Source organism: Podarcis vaucheri (genome assembly GCF_965113315.1).
Source record: "Podarcis vaucheri genome assembly, chromosome: 5".
Classification (NCBI taxonomy): Eukaryota; Metazoa; Chordata; class Lepidosauria; order Squamata; family Lacertidae; genus Podarcis; species Podarcis vaucheri.
The window spans coordinates 9780137-9797214 of NC_138763.1; the positions used below are offsets into that span (position 1 = coordinate 9780137).

Genomic DNA, 17078 nt, shown 5'->3' on the forward strand with positions numbered 1-17078 from the left:
ACAAGAGCCTGCTGGATCAGGCCAACGGCCCAATGAGGCCAGCATCCTGCTGTCTTATATTTTCTGAGAATCCTCCGGAAAAATAATCTCTCAAAGGACTTGTTGATGGCATTTTACCCTTGTACTGTTGAGAGCGTATTAACTTATGGTCTCTGTGTGTGGTGTGGGAGCTGCACGGTCAGGGGGGGAAACAATGCTGTCCAGGGTTATAAATAAAAAAATTCCTTCCAGTAGCACCTTAAAGACCAACTAAGTTAGTTCTTGGTATGAGCTTTCGTGTGCATGCACACTTCTTCAGATACACCTGAAGAAGTGTGTAACTGAAGAAGTGTGCATGCACACGAAAGCTCATACCAAGAACTAACTTAGTTGGTCTTTAAGGTGCTACTGGAAGGAATTTTTTTATTTTGACTATGGCAGACCAACACGGCTACCTATCTGTAACAGGGTTATAAAGACTGTGGAGAGAATAATTGGGTGCACTCTTCCCACCTTGGATCAAATCTATGCTTCCAGGTGTCATAAGAAAGCTGCAGAGATAGGGCAGGATAGTGCGCACCCCAGAAATGATCTCTTTCAGCTTCTGCCTTCTGGAAGAAGGTACAGGGTTATAAAGACTAGGACTAGCCGCCTGAGAAACAGTTTCTATCCAAAAGCGATTTTGGTTTTAAACGCAGTGTAAGGTAGTCTTTATGTGAGTATATTATATTCAATTATGGGATATCAGAGTTTTTAGGGGCTAACCAGGCTGGGATAGCAAGCTTGTTGGTTTTTGAATGTCTGTTGTAGATTTTTTCAATTTCGTTGTTCTGTATGGGACAATGGCAATAAAGATTATCGTATCGTATCACAGTGGCTAACCAGATGCCTGTGGGAAACCAGCAAGCAGGATTGTAGCACAAGGGCAACTCTGCCTTCCTGTGGTTTCTGGCAGCAGGAACTGACTGCTTTTACTGAAAGGGATGGTGCCGCAGTGTTCATATTTGCATTGTTTTAATAAAGAAAAATCTATCAATGCTTATTGTTTTTATTATTGCCCCCCCCAGGTTTTTAACTATTGTTATCTTTATCTGTAAGCTGCCTTGAGTCCCTGTCAGGGAAAATGTGAGGTATGAATAATGATATTATAATTGTTGGCTCGAATATGTTAAAATGGGTGTAAAATGAGATTTCCCTGGATGCTCAGGGTTTGGGCAAGTACTGTTTGGTGAGAGAATTCCAGCAGAAATCTAAAAGCACTAAAAAGCAGCAAAGTAAAACATGGAAATATAGGCTGTTAGACCTTTAAAATATGCCCTTGTGAGTTCCACATTTTCCCTCTTCCCCTAGCATCGAAAAGGACAACACATTTGGTAAGTTAAAAATGGTTTGGTTACAAACTCTCCAAGGTCAGATTCATGTGCTTCTCCTTACAGCATTCAGGAAAAGTTGCACAGGCAGTAAAACTTGGCTTAGCTACAGTGGGGAAAGTTCCTAAATTATAGGAACTCAAGAATGGCTTCGGAGAGCCATGTGGCTGAGCTGCAGCAACCAGCTTAGGCTCTTCACCTGCCGAGCTTCTCAGGTAGACTGAGGGGGGACAACGGCTTGAATACCAAGTCCCTCCCAAGGTGAACTAAGCCTAGCAGGACAGATTACTCAGTGGTTTTAAGGGAGACATTTTGTGACAACAACAATAATAAATAGTTACACCTTGGCTGCGTGAACCCGTTTCCTGCTGGCAACAGACCAGTGCAGCCAAGGAAGAAGAAGAAGAAGAAGAAGAAGAAGAAGAAGAAGAAGAAGAAGAAGAGGAGGAGGAGGAGGAGGAGGAGGAGGAGGAGGAGGAGGAGTTTGGATTTGATATCCCGCCTTTCACTCCCTTTAAGGAGTCTCAAAGCAGCTAACATTCTCCTTTCCCTTCCTCCCCCACAACAAACACTCTGTGAGGTGAGTGGGGCTGAAAGACTTCAGAGAAGTGTGACTAGCCGAAGGTCACCCAGCAGCTGCATGTGGAGGAGCGGAGACGCGAACCCGGTTCCCCAGATTACGAGACTACCGCTCTTAACCACTACACCACACTGGCAGGATCAAACCCTTCTGCCCATCAGATGATGTCACCAGTGATGTCACCTGATGGGCAGGTGGGTGTGGTTAGGGGAAATGGCCTGGCAGGCCACACTGGACCCCCGCCCCCCCCCCAGCCAGGGAGCTACAGCATAATTCCCCATAATGCCCTTTTAGTGTCTGGCAAATGGGACCAAAATGACGCTTTGAGATTTTTTGCCCATGCCATCTTCTTTCTAGCAAACTTTGCAATTCCCCCCTTATCTAATAAACCTTTAACTCAATGTCCTGCACATATTTACTTTTCCCTTTCTGTTGTTTGCAGTCGCTTTTTTGGACCCAGAACAAATATTGCAGGCCTCCTCATGGGCCGAGGATGGGAGGCGGGGGCATCATCTTTGTATAAATGGGAGCTCTGCTGTGGCTCCTTCCACCCTTCCTTCCAGCACAACCCTCTTCCCTAGATCTTCTGCAGGCGAAGACATGAGATCACTGGTAGCTCCAGCGCTCCTGGGTCTGATCCTGGGATGCATAGCAGATACAGCTGTACTCCCTCCCCTCCCTGAGGGAGAGTTTCCTGCTTGCGATGACGTTGAGACGGAGCGCATGGCAGACTTCGCGGTGAACTACATCAACGCAAAAAATAACCACGGGTACAGGTTCGCCCTAAATAGGATCGAGAAGGTCACGGTTCTCCCTCGGGTAAGTGCTTCCTGGCGGGTGGGGAGCAAGGTCATTCTCCAGATCATACGAGGTGTGAGTGAAGGCTATGTAAGATCTTCAACCCGTCCAATACCCTGCTTCAGAACAAAACCTTCATTATGAGGTTTCATCATAATAATAATCTTATTTTTTGCACCCCACTCACTTGACTGGGTTGCCCCAGCCACACCGGGCAGCTTCCAACATATAAAAACATAATAAAACATTAAACATTAAAAACTTCGCTATACAGTGGTACCTCAGGTTACAGATGCTTCAGGTTACAGATTCTGCTAACCCAGAAATAGTACCTCGGGTTAAGACCTCAGGATAAGAACAGAAATCACGCGGCAGCAGGAGGAGGCCCTATTAGCTAAAGTGATGCTTCAGGTTAAGAACAGTTTCAGGTTAAAAATGGACCTCCAAATGCCACCTTGAGCACTTTGGAGTAAAAGGTGGCGTAAAATGCAATAAATAAATTAATTAAACATAAGCTTCAAGAACAGGAAAGAAGCGAGCCAGGCTTCCAAGAAAGCTTCATAATGCCAGGAGTTCAGAGCAAGTCTCTACAGAAGCTCTCAGACCAGGAAACTTTGATAGACTTCCCTTTCCCCTTCATCCTGCCCTCTTCTCTTTAAGGGAGCTGGAAGGAAGTACCAAAGGCAATGACATACCATTTTGAAGAAATTTCTGTTTTGGCACATCTGTTAAGAGGGGAACTGATACTGTGAAGCACTCTATGGAATAATAATAATAATAATAATAATAATAATAATAATAATAATAATAATGTATTATTTATACCCCGCCTATCTGGCTGAGTCTCCCCAGCCACTGAGGGCGGCTCCCAATCAAGTGTTAAAAACAGTACAGCATTAAATATTACAAACTTCCCTGAACAGGGCTGCCTTCAGATGTCTTTTAAAGATAGGATAGCTGCTTAGGATAGCTGCTTATTTCCTTCACATCTGAAGGGAGGGTGTTCCACAGGGTGGGCGCCACTACTGAGAAGGCCCTCTGTCTGGTTCCCAGTGGGCCTTTTAGCTGTATGCTGGTTAAATAAATGTAAACAAGTTTTTTAAAGTTTTTTTAATCTAATCACCTTCTCTCATTTCCTCCTCCACAGAGGCCGTTTGGGAAGATAGCCTTCCTTGAGTTGGACTTATTGGAGACTGAATGCCATGTGTCAAACCCACTGCCTGCTGAAAATTGTACCGTAAGGCCACAGACACAGCATGTGAGTTCCTGGACCTTTTGCTAACCTTGTGGAGAATTTAAACATGGATTCTTAGGTGCATGCATCATATCTTTATTCAAATTAATAGCAATAATAATAAAGGCATGTCAATACAGACTGACTGCTTGGAACTCAACTGTCCTGCTCACCAGGACGGTGCTGATTTTACTTTTCAAAGTTGCACCCAACAAAAGTTTAATTTACACAGCAAGCGTTCTTACTCAGGATCCCTTAACATTTTAAGGCATAACTTGCCTGAGCTATATAACCTCAACCAAGTCTCTTGATTGAGAGCATGGGAAAGCCATTTCCGAGCCTCGGGAGGAGAGGGTGTTGTGGGCTGGCCCCTCCCACAAGCGCGGGGCTGGAGTTTAGCCCCGCGAGAGCCAGGGAATCCCCGGGGGCGTGCCTCTCCGCCTTCCCCCTGCCCGCCAATAGGCGGGCTGGGGAGGCGTGGCCTGGGCTATTTAAGGCCAGGCACGCCCCGGGATCCCCCTCTTTCCCCTCGGCAGCAGAGAAGCTTTTCCCAGCCCACCCACCCTTAGGTTAGGCAGTCTTGACCTTGCTATGGACTTCGGTTGGTCGCCGCAAGGGGCCTGGTAGGAATTTTTCCAAGTTGGCGACTTTGCAGCCTTTTGGTTTTTTCGCCTACCTCGTAGCAAATCGTCACAACTTTCACGGTTTTGGCGGTTAGGCATTGGCAGGGGTCTATTGTGATGCAAATGGATGGGGGGGAAGGACACGCCATCACCTTCCCCCGAGAAAAGGGTAGTCCGGTAGAGGACTCCGGGGGCGTTTGCCTTGTCCGAGACCTAGTAAGGTGAGGGCCGCCGGCACGCCCACGAGCGGTGACACCCGTGGGGGTCCTAGCTGGCGTACTCCAGCAGGACACCCCCACGGTTTGTGTTCAACCCTTCCCGGTTACCATGCCGGGTAGTCATAGGAACCAATGCCTAAGGCCAATACCTTCAATTCTGTAATCAATAAAGTTGTGGCCATTTACGCCCATTAACCTTAACTAACGTGTCCTGTGTCTTCATTTCCTTGGGGGAGGGAACTTGCCACACAAGTGCCTTTATGGATCAAATCAAGTTCCACTTACTCAACTACGCATTGCAAGGATTTGAGCAGGTACTAGGTTGTCCACAAGAACAACCGAGTTACAATTTAATGGAAGATCAGCTGCTAAAGATTAGTCTGATTCATTCCAGTGGAATTCAGCTAACCCTAACCTTTCCCAAACCACAGCGGGTGATGATGTCCAACATTCAAGGTCTGTGACTCAGTGATGGAGCCAGTGGTGGATGAACCCTCTCCGGCACCCGGGGCAGGACGCCGATGGGCGGGGCGAATCACCTGGTGGCACACACACAGCGTCCATATGGACTGTGCATGTGTGGCATCCTATACGGAGTGCGCACGCACGCACGGCAGCCCGTACAGACGCCCATATGGGCAGCGTGCGAGAGCGGCAGCACCCATACTGACTGGGTGTGCCCTCTGGAGGGAGGCAGGGGCCATCTTATCACACACAACCCCCCAGAGTGGCACCCAGGGCGGATCACCCCCTCTGCCCCCCACTTCATACACCCCTGGATGGAGCAGCTGCTTTGCATGCTGAGGGTTCTAGGTTCATGGAGTCACAGAACTGTAAAGTTGGAAGGGTCATCTAATCCAACCCCCTGCAGTGCAGGAATATTTTGCCCAATGTGGGTCTTGAACCTATGACCCAGAGATTAAGAGTCTCATGCTCTACCAGGTGAGCTATCCCAGACCTCCTAATTTTCCATCATCTCCTTGCCTGAAACCCTGGAGAGCCACTGCCTGCCCTTGTACACAGTAGTGAGATAGATAGACTGACTCTGCATAACCTATTCTGCCAAAATTTGAGTTGACAGTGAAAGTTGATTGTGTTCGGGATCACAAACACATCCTAAAAAAATAATAAAAAAAACACAACCTCCCAAAACCTAAATATTTGCCACACATAAAAGCTTTAGTGTTTGAATCTGTGGTCTCAGATTTAAAATCTGGGCTCCTTTGAATTATATGATACGTCGTCCAAGTTCTATTTCAACTGGTCAAAGTACGAGACAGAAACTAAGTAATTCAAATCTATCTCATTATTTCTAGAACGGCATCTTTTCCCACTTTGACTATTTGTGGAAGTTGTGCCGTGGCTCCTTTGTTTATAATTGTCAAGTGCATTGGCAATTCTGGTAGCTTATTACAATTTTCTTTAGTGTGAGCCTACCAGCCTGAAGGACTTGTCATACAAGTTTAACAGATGGATTTAAAAAAAAATACAAAATGTGTTGACTAATATCAACAATGTGGCTAGAGAAGCAAACAGAAAAATGATCATGGTGCAGTCTTGCAATGAAGTCTACCCAAGTCCACCATGCTCTTTTTAAAGACACCTGTCATCCAATATAAATGGTTAATTCTGTATTTCTGTGCACAATAAACTGGCTATTTTAGTCACCGGAGCACCAGGATAGCCTGAAGGTATGGGAGGCATTATTCCAGTTTGCAAAAACTTCCCAGTTTGCTTACCTCGAGGCATTTCTTACCCACCACAGGTGACCAGGGCAGTGACTGCTTGCTAGGCTGGGTTTTGGTCCCTTTGGGGTTCACCGTCTGGGAGACGCATAGCCTTGGCCCACCAGGAATTCCCCAGATATTTTGGACCAGAGCTTCCGACAGTCCTTGTCAACTCAGCAAACGGACGTTGAGGTCCAAAACATTGCCAAACAGGTCAGCGTAGGCCGATGTACAAGGTGTACAGTGATGTACAATGCTGCGGAACTGGGTTTTGCTCCCATCATAACCAGCCCATAATCCTCTTCCTTTGAACCGCTAGGCTGTTGAAGGGGACTGCGACGTCAAACTCCTCATTTTGGATGGAGCCTACAAAGTGCTGTCTAGCAAATGCCACTCTACTCCAGGTAATCTCTTTGGCTGCTTTGCAGTCCTCGGTCACCAGGGCTGAGAAATAGGGGGCCAGTGACCCACGCTCCAACTCACCCCATTTACCATGACTCTCCCCAGGGCACACCTCTCCCCAGCCCGGTTTGGCACATCCCTTGAGTCGTTCTGCCTGGCCTAGGGATATGCCCTGCCTCTCAAACGCCTTCCATGTGGCCTCATGAAAGGTTCCCAGAAGGCACCGCTAGCTTGAAGAAGGTTCTCCACCTCAATCTAAGTTAAAGAGAGAGAGAGAGCAGCTGCAGGTGGGGCAATGAGAACCAGTAGCACAATGTGGGGGGCGGTGTTAACCCTTTCTCAGCCCTAGTGAGCACCACTCTTTCGCAGGTGTTGTTTGTCCCTGAGACATCTGGGGCTGCCCCCCCCCTACAGACTTTGTAACACAAGATTAAACCCTTGCTCTGTGAGATGTGGATTTGATCCTGACTGGATGTCGCCACACCTGGCACTCTTAAAAACAACAACGTACATCCGTCAGGTGTGCCCTGTGGCCCTCAGTCCACCTGCATGCTGTATCTTTGTCTGGAAGGCACATCCGGGCAAAATCATGCACATGAATGAGGGATGGAGAACTTGTGGCTCTCCAGATACTGTTGGACTCCAGATCCCATCACCCCCTGCCAGCCTGGACAATAGCCAAATATCAACATCTGGAGAGGAGCCACAGGCTCCCTGTTCTTGATATAAACATGAAGGGACCACACAGCTCTTATAATGGGTCGGTAGGTCTTTTTCTGTTTCCTCTCAGTGTCTCATTCTCCCAGTCTTGAGTTCACTTCTCCACATTTCCAAATGAGTTTGCCAATTGGTTTTTCTTTTCTTTTTTTAACCCTCAGGAAAATTGCCCAGCATTATTCTTCTGACACGCACATTTTCTGTGCAATTTTGCATAAAATACACACAACAACAACATATTATTTGTACCCTGCCCATGTGACTGGGTTGCTCCCGCCACGTTGGGTGGCTTCCAACATAATATAAAAACACAGTGAACACTTCCTGGTACAGATGTCTATGAAAAATTGTGTAGTCTCTTTGACCTCTGATGAGAAGGTGCTCCACTACCGAGAAGGCCCTCTGCCTGGTTCCCTGTAACTTCACCTCTCGCAGTGAGGGAACTGCCAGAAGGCCTTTGGAGGTGGACCTCGGTATTTGCAGAGCCATCGTGAGTTCTTGGAGGAAGAGCAAAATATAATAAATTCCTTAAATGTTCATTTCTTAAGTTTCTGCCAACACAAAATGGCTGCAACAGCCTATGTCAGCAACTGATCAGCTATCCTAAACCTTTTGGACCAGCCAGCAACAAAACATTACTCACTTAAATAAATAAATAAAAACACCCTGTACTTTTCTCTTTTTCTTCCTTAGATTCAGTTGAAGATATTATCAATATTTGCCCTGATTGTAACCCTTTGTCAAAACTGGATGACCCTAAGTTGAAGGAGGCAGCTAATTCTGGGCTCGCCAAGTTCAACGCTGAAAATGCCAATGGAACCCACTACCAGCTCCTTGAGCTTTCAAGAGGGTTTACCTCAGTAAGTATTCAGACAGGGCCACTAGCAGTGCTGCCTTATTATAGAGAGAGTAGAGAGCAGGGATGTTTGAAGACATTGTTCAGTCCACATGTTTAAGCGAGGCAAGCTGATCTGCACTTCTAGTACTGATGCACAGATCTAAACGCAGTTATCCCTTCTACTTTTGCTCTTTCAGATTTTTGCAACACAATTCTCAGATCCCAAATGGTCCATTCTGGTGTGCAGGTTTCATTCTGGCGGTCCACGCCGCCTGTAGTTGGAGGAGGGAGACAAAATATCCATTGCATTCAATATTCAAATCCATTTTTAATTTCATTTATATTACTCCTTCTTCTGAATTGCATTGCGTTTAGCCTAGTGCATGTCAGTCACCACGACGGGCAGACAAATTATGAAGACCATCAGCAAATTTCAGTTGATCAGGCAACGGCAGAGGGAATTCGAGCACAACAGATCAAAAACAAAACCAAGCAACACCAATTAATTAAAAAGTAGTAACGGCAAGCTTATCCTCTAAAACAAATAGTCCAAACAAGAGTGTTGGACTAAGAGCATTTTTGCTGGCCACAAATAGTGAGCAGTGAAGGGTTAAGGCATATCTTTCTTGGAAAGATGGTCCAAATGTGGGGGGGCCATGGCAGAGAAGGCCCTGCTTCCAGTGCCCACTCACTTTACCTCCAACCGTGAAGGGACCTGGAGAAGGGAACATCTGGAGAGAAGTGGTTCCTGAGACACCCTGGTCCCAAGGTGCTTGAGGATTAAAAGTCCAGCCCAGCGCTTTGAACTGAGTCCGGAACAAAGCGGCAGGCAGTGAAACGGATCAAGGATGTGTGTGTGAAGTGATATGCTACCAGCTCCACTAAAAACGCGGGTTCCCCACAGCTGCCCTGCGCCTAACCTCCATTGGAAAGAAGGACTGGTCTGAGTTGCTAGAAGGCAGCTTCAAAGGCTGGGTTGGTGGAGGGGAGTGGAAACTGAACAAAAGTGCCCCAGCGTTGCAAATGTCCATTTATATCATTAATATTCTGTATGACTCTTTCTGCTCAGTTGCGGAATTTGAGAGAGACAGCTAAAATGTTCCTTATTACGTTCCCAGCATATGCCTCTAGGTACACATGTGGAGTTTGCAATTGCTGCCACTAACTGCTCAAGGCAACAAGCCCAAGACCCTGCAGAACACTGCCACGTGGCGACAGATGAGCATGCGGTAAGTGGATGGGATCCCAATTAATTCAGTGCAGATTCCAGGACTGGCAACGTCTGCGGTCAAATGAGGCCTGCCAGCATTGCGGGGCCCTGTGCCTTTAAAAACATTTGAAAAATGAAGTCCACACATTTCTGACCTCCATGGCTGCAAGTCCCTCTCTCTATAGAAAAATACATATATAAACTTGAAGATTTCTAGACTTCAGGTCTAGAAATGCCTGTTTTTCACAAGTGAAAGTGATTTAAATCTGGCCCATGTTCACAAGCGAGTTGCTAGCTCTGCCAGACTTCAAATCGCCAGACCCTGGAAGTTTGCATTGGGTTCCTCAGGATTTGGGTTCCTCAGGATTTCATACCCTCCAACATTTCTCCGATGAAAATAGGGACGTCCCATTCCACAGTGATAATTTTATTATTTATACCCCACCTATCTGACTGGGTCTCCCCAGTCACTCTGGGTGACGTCTAACATATTAAAACATTAAACATTAAGACACTTCCCCATACTGGACTGCTTTGTGTACATTTCATTGGTTAGAACAGCATGCTGTTACTGGTTTCAGCTGTCTCCTAAAGGTTGTATAGTTACTTAGGGTTGCCATATTTCAAAAAGTAAAAACCAGGACACCCCAAAGTTGTTGAGCTTTTTGAAGGAAACCACCAGAATTCTTGAGCCAAAAAAACCCACAGTTTTTGGGTTGACTTCTCTAAGATCCAGGACAAAGAGCCGCCTTTCGGAAATTCCCCCCAGACATCAATTCTGCCTTTGAAATCCCAGCAATGTCCAGGAAAATCTGGACGTGTGGCAGCCCTGTAGTTACTCATCTCCTTGGCTCAGGGATTGCATAACTCCATACCTTCCAACATTTCTACGATGAAAATAGGGACGTCCTAAGGAAATGCAGGACATTCCAGGATCAAATCAGAAACTGGGATGGCATCTATAAATCTGGTGACCTTTTTAACTGCACATTCAACCTGATACGCTTGCGCAGAGCTTGCAAGGAGGATAGACTTTATTGAGCATTCCTTCTGTGTGGTTTTTTAAGGTGAGGTCATGTGCATTCATCCTGATATTTATTTGCTTACAGGATATTTATATGCCTTGCCATGAATCATTTGTTCACCCCAAGGATTTCAACGCATTTCCCCATCTCTTTCCTAACTGCAAAACAATATGTTTTATTTCTTGGCAGCAAAGAACTTCAATTTACTTTTAAATTGCACAAATCTAATTAACAGTGGAATTGCCTGCAGAATACTGGCAGTTTTGAGTCATCCCTGATCACCTGATGTCAGTCTTGTGTGGTCTTTCAGAATGTTGGACCACAATCCCCACAGTTCACTTACATATTCTATCTGTAAATAATTTTTATTAATTTTCAATTATTAAAGTCCAATAACAGCCACATTTTTTCAATATCAAATTACAATTCCCACCCAAATATAGATCAATTATACGGCCAATTATACATTTTGAATGACTTCCCATGTGCTGGGTTTCGGGGTGTAAAGTTCTTATTTCTTTCTGCTTCCGAAATCTTAGTTAATCCAATTACATTCAGTCCTGATCTTAGTCCCTTATCAACAGCTACTGATTTCTTGACCTCCATTCATGCTGAGATATTCAATTTTAAAAAAAAATCCACGAAAACAGTTTTGTATCCTGTAAATTCCCTGTGTGAGGTGTTTATTTTCCCATTTGTTTCTTCATTGTTCTAATTAGATCACTTACATATTCTAATTTACAAAGTCGAGAAGGCATTCTTCACACCTGTTCATAATTATTAATTTGCAGTGCCTACTTGCTCCCCATCAGTGATGTAGAATGCAAGACCAACTACGCTTGCATACCCCACTGAACTTTATTATGTCCCTAAAGGTCAACAGGTATGGGACTTGTCTACAGGTGGGTGGGTGACCTCACTGGGAATAACATGAAAACCGTCTTAACTTCCATGATGGAAAAAAGGCAGTATATAAACCTACATAAGTAAAACGGTTTTACTCACATCTTCAGATGCCACTCTAGTCGATCGATTCCCACACTTTTTGGATGGTTTATGTGAGGAAGATGGGAATGAATGGAATTTTCTACACCATGCTGCCTGGCTGAGATGAAGTATTTTCTTTTCGGATGTCCCTGTGGGGATGTCTTAACTGCTCTCTCTTTTTTCCTCCTTATCAAGCGTAATGGGTTTTGCAAGGCATCCGTTATCCAGTTGCCTCCTGTTCCTGTTCTTGGTGGTGAGCCCGTTCCACCTGCAGAGGAGATCACCCTAGATTGTGCTATATATGATTACCAGGTAGGTGCAATTTTTAAACATGGTTTTCAGCAATTCACACACAGAGAGAATTCACAACCGGTTGCTTGCTCTGAGGTTCACTGGGGAGGGTTCTGATGGTGTACACGAAAGCTAGTTTGGAAACCAAAGCCCTTTGGGACTTGAAGCACGACCACTTCTCCTCTTGCACCAAATCCTGTAGCACCCAGACTTTGAATGTTTCTAATTATTTGGCCTTCCCCAATTGGCTCCCGTTACCTTTCCACCCACCCACTTTTCCAGAGAAGCATCCTGACCCAGCTCCTCCCAAGGCCAACTTCCCTGCAGAACAATTAAGGGATTCTTCATCCCTAGAGCTAAAGAGGCTGCTATCCACACCCTTGTTGCAGTCCTGCTGCACCCCTTTCCTAGCACTCATGACATTGCTAGGTACTTAGACTCAGGGCATTGGTCTGTGGCACAAATCTGCATGAAATTTGCTTGTGCATGTGTCTATGTCTCTGTGCATGCCTTGGTAGCTCGGTTGGTGGAGCATGAGACTCTTAATCTCAGAGTTGTGGGTTCAAGACCCATGTTGGGCAAAAGATTCCTGCATTACTAAGGGTTGGACTAGATGACCCTTGTCAACTCTAAAATTTTATGATTCTGTGAATTAAGGTAGGTGATGGGTCGTTATTTAGCATCATTGTGCTCAGCTGCCCTATAATCCAAGAAAGATGCATTAGTTGAAAAGGCGGGGAAGGGGGAGGAGATCATAGAATCATAGAATCATACAATCATAGAGTTGGAAGAGACCACAAGGGCCATCGAGTCCAACCCCCTGCCAAGCAGGAAACACCATCAGAGCACTCCTGACATATGGTTGTCAAGCCTCTGCTTAAAGACCTCCAAAGTAGGAGACTCCACCACACTCCTTGGCAGCAAATTCCACTGTCCAACAGCTCTTACTGTCAGGAAGTTCTTCCTAATGTTTAGGTGGAATCTTCATTCTTGTAGTTTGGATCCATTGCTCTGTGTCCGCTTCTCTGGAGCAGCAGAAAACAACTTTTCTCCCTCCTCTATGTGACATCCTTTTATATATTTGAACATGGCTATCATATCACCCCTTAACCTCCTCTTCTCCAGGCTAAACATGCCCAGCTCCCTTAGCCTCTCCTCATAAGGCATCGTTTCCAGGCCTTTGACCATTTTGGTTGCCCTCCTCTGGACACATTCCAGTTTGTCAGTGTCCTTCTTGAACTGTGGTGCCCAGAACTGGACACAGTACTCCAGGTGAGGTCTGACCAGAGCAGAATACAGTGACACTATTACTTCCCTTGATCTAGATGCTATACTCCTATTGATGCAGCCCAGAATTGCTGCAAGGATACAAGGGCCTACCCCAAAAGACCGCCTGGGCCACCTTAAGCAACAGAATTACCTGCCATACATAGGAAGAGGTCCTTTCATCAGCACTAATACCGGCTGGTTTATTTATTTCAGTGAACCATTGTCATTTTTAAATTAGGTTGCCCATCTAGATTTACCTCTGTGAAAGAGGTCTAATTTGCTGGCCGGGAACCCAGACACAACAGAGGACTTTTAATGGCTCAACAGAAGTGGCGATTTCACCATGCTGGTGACCAAAGCTCGTCCTGTTAATGGTGAAGGATTTCTGCCTCCTGTTCCTCCTTCTGTAGGGCCGTGGGGCTGTGCATTGGGGAGAAACACAAGCCGTATAGATCTCTGGGTATGTCTCCTAGGATTGCCAACTTTCCTCTGGCAAAATACAGGGCAGGGGAGGGCAGAATGGTTAGGGGACGACTCCCCCCCCCCATTTGCTGCTGAAGTGACTTCAAAGCAAATCATTACAATCTTTCGCATCCTAACAGAATGGTCCCTCTACAATTTGTCACACACACACAAACACACAAATTTGTAAATCTGTCTGTGCTTGGCTACCCAGAGCTTAATTACATGACCTTTCCCACACCTTTCAAACAGTTGCATTTGGAGAGAATCCCTAACTTGGCACACACACACACACACACACACAGAGAGAGAGAGAGAGAGAGAGAGAGAGAGAGAGAGAGAGAGAGAGAAATGAAGACCTGAAAGAAGAAGAAGAAGAAGAAGAGTTTGGATTTGATATCCCGCTTTATCACTACCCGAAGGAGTCTCAAAGCGGCTAACATTCTCCTTTCCCTTCCTCCCCCACAACAAACACTCTGTGAGGTGGGTGGGGCTGAGAGACTTCAGAGAAGTGTGACTGGCCCAAGGTCACCCAGCAGCTGCATGTGGAGGAGCGGAGACGCGAACCCGGTTCCCCAGATTACGAGACTACCGCTCTTAACCACTACACCACACTGGCTCTCAATACAGGAAATACAGGACCTGGCATTTTACATCGACAGTCCTGTATTTTACAGGGCAGGTGGCAACCCTAATATCTCCCATGCCCTCTTTGTTTATGGGAGTGGATGGGGAAAGTCATTGCACCTCATGAGATTTGCACCTGCTCAGAGCTTCAAGCTGAGTGGTCTGTATATTATTTATTCATTTATTTGGACTGTGTTCTGACTAGCACCAGCAGACTGGACATAATGGTTTTCTTTTCTAGGCCGGCGGGTCCCATTTCATCAAGCATTCCTTGCATCATCTTGCGAAGAACATCCCTTCCCCTGGAACTGGCCGCAGGGTCCTTGACCTCATCCATTCGCACAACGACACGCACGCATCCCATGAATCTCACTCTGCCGAAGCTCCAGCCGTCGCGGCAGCAAAGCCTGTCGTCAAGAGAGAGGTGGAAGAGGTGGCACTCCCAGTGCTTGTGCTACAATTATGCCCAGGGAGGATTCGCCACTTTAAGATATAGGAGAGCCTGATAGAAACTACGGGAGCTGCCCAGTCAATGAAATTCCTTTGTATATTCTCCCAAGCCTGAACTCACATTCTTGCAGCAAAATAGTGATAATTTCTCTCACACACACACATCCCCCCTAAAAGCTAAGCCTGTCCTAAGAAAGGCTGTGAGTATTGTGTCAGCCTGCTTTCTACCTGCGCAGATTTGGGTGCTTCTGACAGATCTTGCACCTTCTAGCTTCCCTGCTATCTTTAGTTTCTGCCTCCTTTAGACAGATGCAAGGTGGAAAACAAGGACTCCATGCTTGGTGGAAAACTCAGGGGCAGGAGGGGCAGTATTAGGGTGGGGCTTCTGTCCTGTGTGTCATTCCTTGTCCCTCCCCTTGATGGGTGGCAGAAGCAGGATCAGTTGTGCAAATTACATAACAATCTGCTAATCTGCATACTCTACTATTCAGCTAACAGATTCATGGCACTCTTGGGTGGAGAAGCAGGTGTGGTTTGGGGTGTTTCTCCTTTCAAAAGGGAAGAATATACACAGCACCGGACAGAAGGGACCGCAGTGATATTACTGTTCTTTCCTTCCCCGGTGTCCAAAATTGCAGTGCTACATTATGGAAAATGCATATTCTAACAATATGCAAACCAAAACAAAGGTGCTTCCAAAATAAAACACGAAACTCAAAACGCTCCTCGCCTTTTTTCCGCCTCTAAACTCCCATCAACCCTGAGCCAGTGTGGCATTTGCCAAGGATGGTGGGAGATTCAGTTAGGCAACATCTGGTGGGCCAGATGTTTCCCTCTCCCGATATAAAGGCTTGAACATACTGTGGCATGTACCCCAATATCCAAGCGAAAGGAAACTCCTGGGTTCAGTTTCCTTGGAATGAAGGTCAACAGAGACTGTAGTGTCTTTAGGGTATGTGGTTTTATTTACACATACAGTGGTACCTCTAGTTGCGGACACGATCCGTTCTGAAAAGTCTGCAACTAGAACGGCGCTTCTGCGCAAGCGCGGAGCGCAATAGAGCACTTCTGTGCATGTGTGAAGTGTGCAGAACGCTTCTGCACATGCACGAAGCGTGCAGGATGCTTCTGTGCACGCACGCGCTGTGAAACCCGGAAGTATACACTGCCGGGTTTGCAAGCCAAAAAGACGCAACATGAACCTAACGCAACATGAGGTATGACTGTAAATACAATCTAGGATGGAGGGGCACACAGTATTAACACTCCAACAGGTCTTGCCTCCCTGTTGGATTTCTAGGAAGGCACCAAGCCACAGCTCTGAGTCCAGCAGCGAGCAAGACAAGCCTGTCTCCCAGCTTCCAGTATCTGCCCCAAACTCTCTTCACACACAGCCCCGCTTCGCCCATTCTTACCGCAACTAGACTAGTGACTGGGAGTAGCCACCAGAACCATATAACACTGGTCCTAAAGGATCTCCACCATTTCCAAGCACAAGAATTCAAAGTGTTGGTGCTGACCTTTAAAGCCCTTAACGGCCTCGGCCCACTATACCTGAACGAGCATCTCCCCCACCATCACTCAGCCTGGACACTGAGGTCCACTTCCAAGGGTCTTCTGGCGGTTCCCTCACAGCAAAAAGTGAAGTTACAGGAAACCAGGAAGAGGGCCTTCTCAGTAGTGGCACCCACCCTGTGGAATGCTTTCCCATCAGATCTCAAGGAGATAAAGAACTAAAAAACTTTTAGAAGACACCTGAAGGCAGCTCTGAATTGAAAAGATTTTAATGTTTGATGGTTTATTATGTTTTTATATGTGCTGTAAGCCACCAACCAGTTGGGTGGGGTGTAAATAATAAAATGATGATGATGATGATATGGCATCCAGCCAGGCATCCAGCCAGGTGAGGTGGGTAAAGGCCTACCCATATGTCTTATGGCAACAGGGCAGCCTCTTTGGACATGTAAATGGTGGTACTTAATAAGCCAGCCGAGGCCATTACCTTAACAAAGGAATTGGTTCAGCTGGTTCATTTCCTCTTATACATTCTAACCTCAGCTATTCAGGATCACAGGTTTCGAAGGGACCCACAAGTATCATCCACACTGACCTCCAAACCTTTAACATTATTATGCAGATTTTTGGGGGGGTCATTAGTCATCATTTAGGGCAGTCTTCTCCAATGGGCAATGCCTCCCCAAGATTTCACCTAACTCTGTTGCCAGAAGATGCTATGAACTGAATTTGTTTAGTTAAAAAAAGAAACACTTT

At 46.1% G+C, this 17078-nt stretch overlaps 1 protein-coding gene across 1 annotated transcript; it reads left to right on the forward strand.

Moving 5' to 3' along the window:
- The first annotated feature begins 2469 nt into the window (after positions 1-2469).
- On the forward strand, positions 2470-15527 carry AHSG (alpha 2-HS glycoprotein). The gene is made up of 7 exons (XM_082224571.1): positions 2470-2748; positions 3875-3985; positions 6849-6933; positions 8342-8508; positions 9605-9715; positions 11904-12020; positions 14599-15527. The coding sequence occupies exons 1-7, from the start codon at positions 2530-2532 to the stop codon at positions 14851-14853; spliced, it is 1065 nt and encodes a 354-aa protein (XP_082080697.1). The 5' UTR covers positions 2470-2529; the 3' UTR covers positions 14854-15527.
- Positions 15528-17078: the final 1551 nt, after the last annotated feature.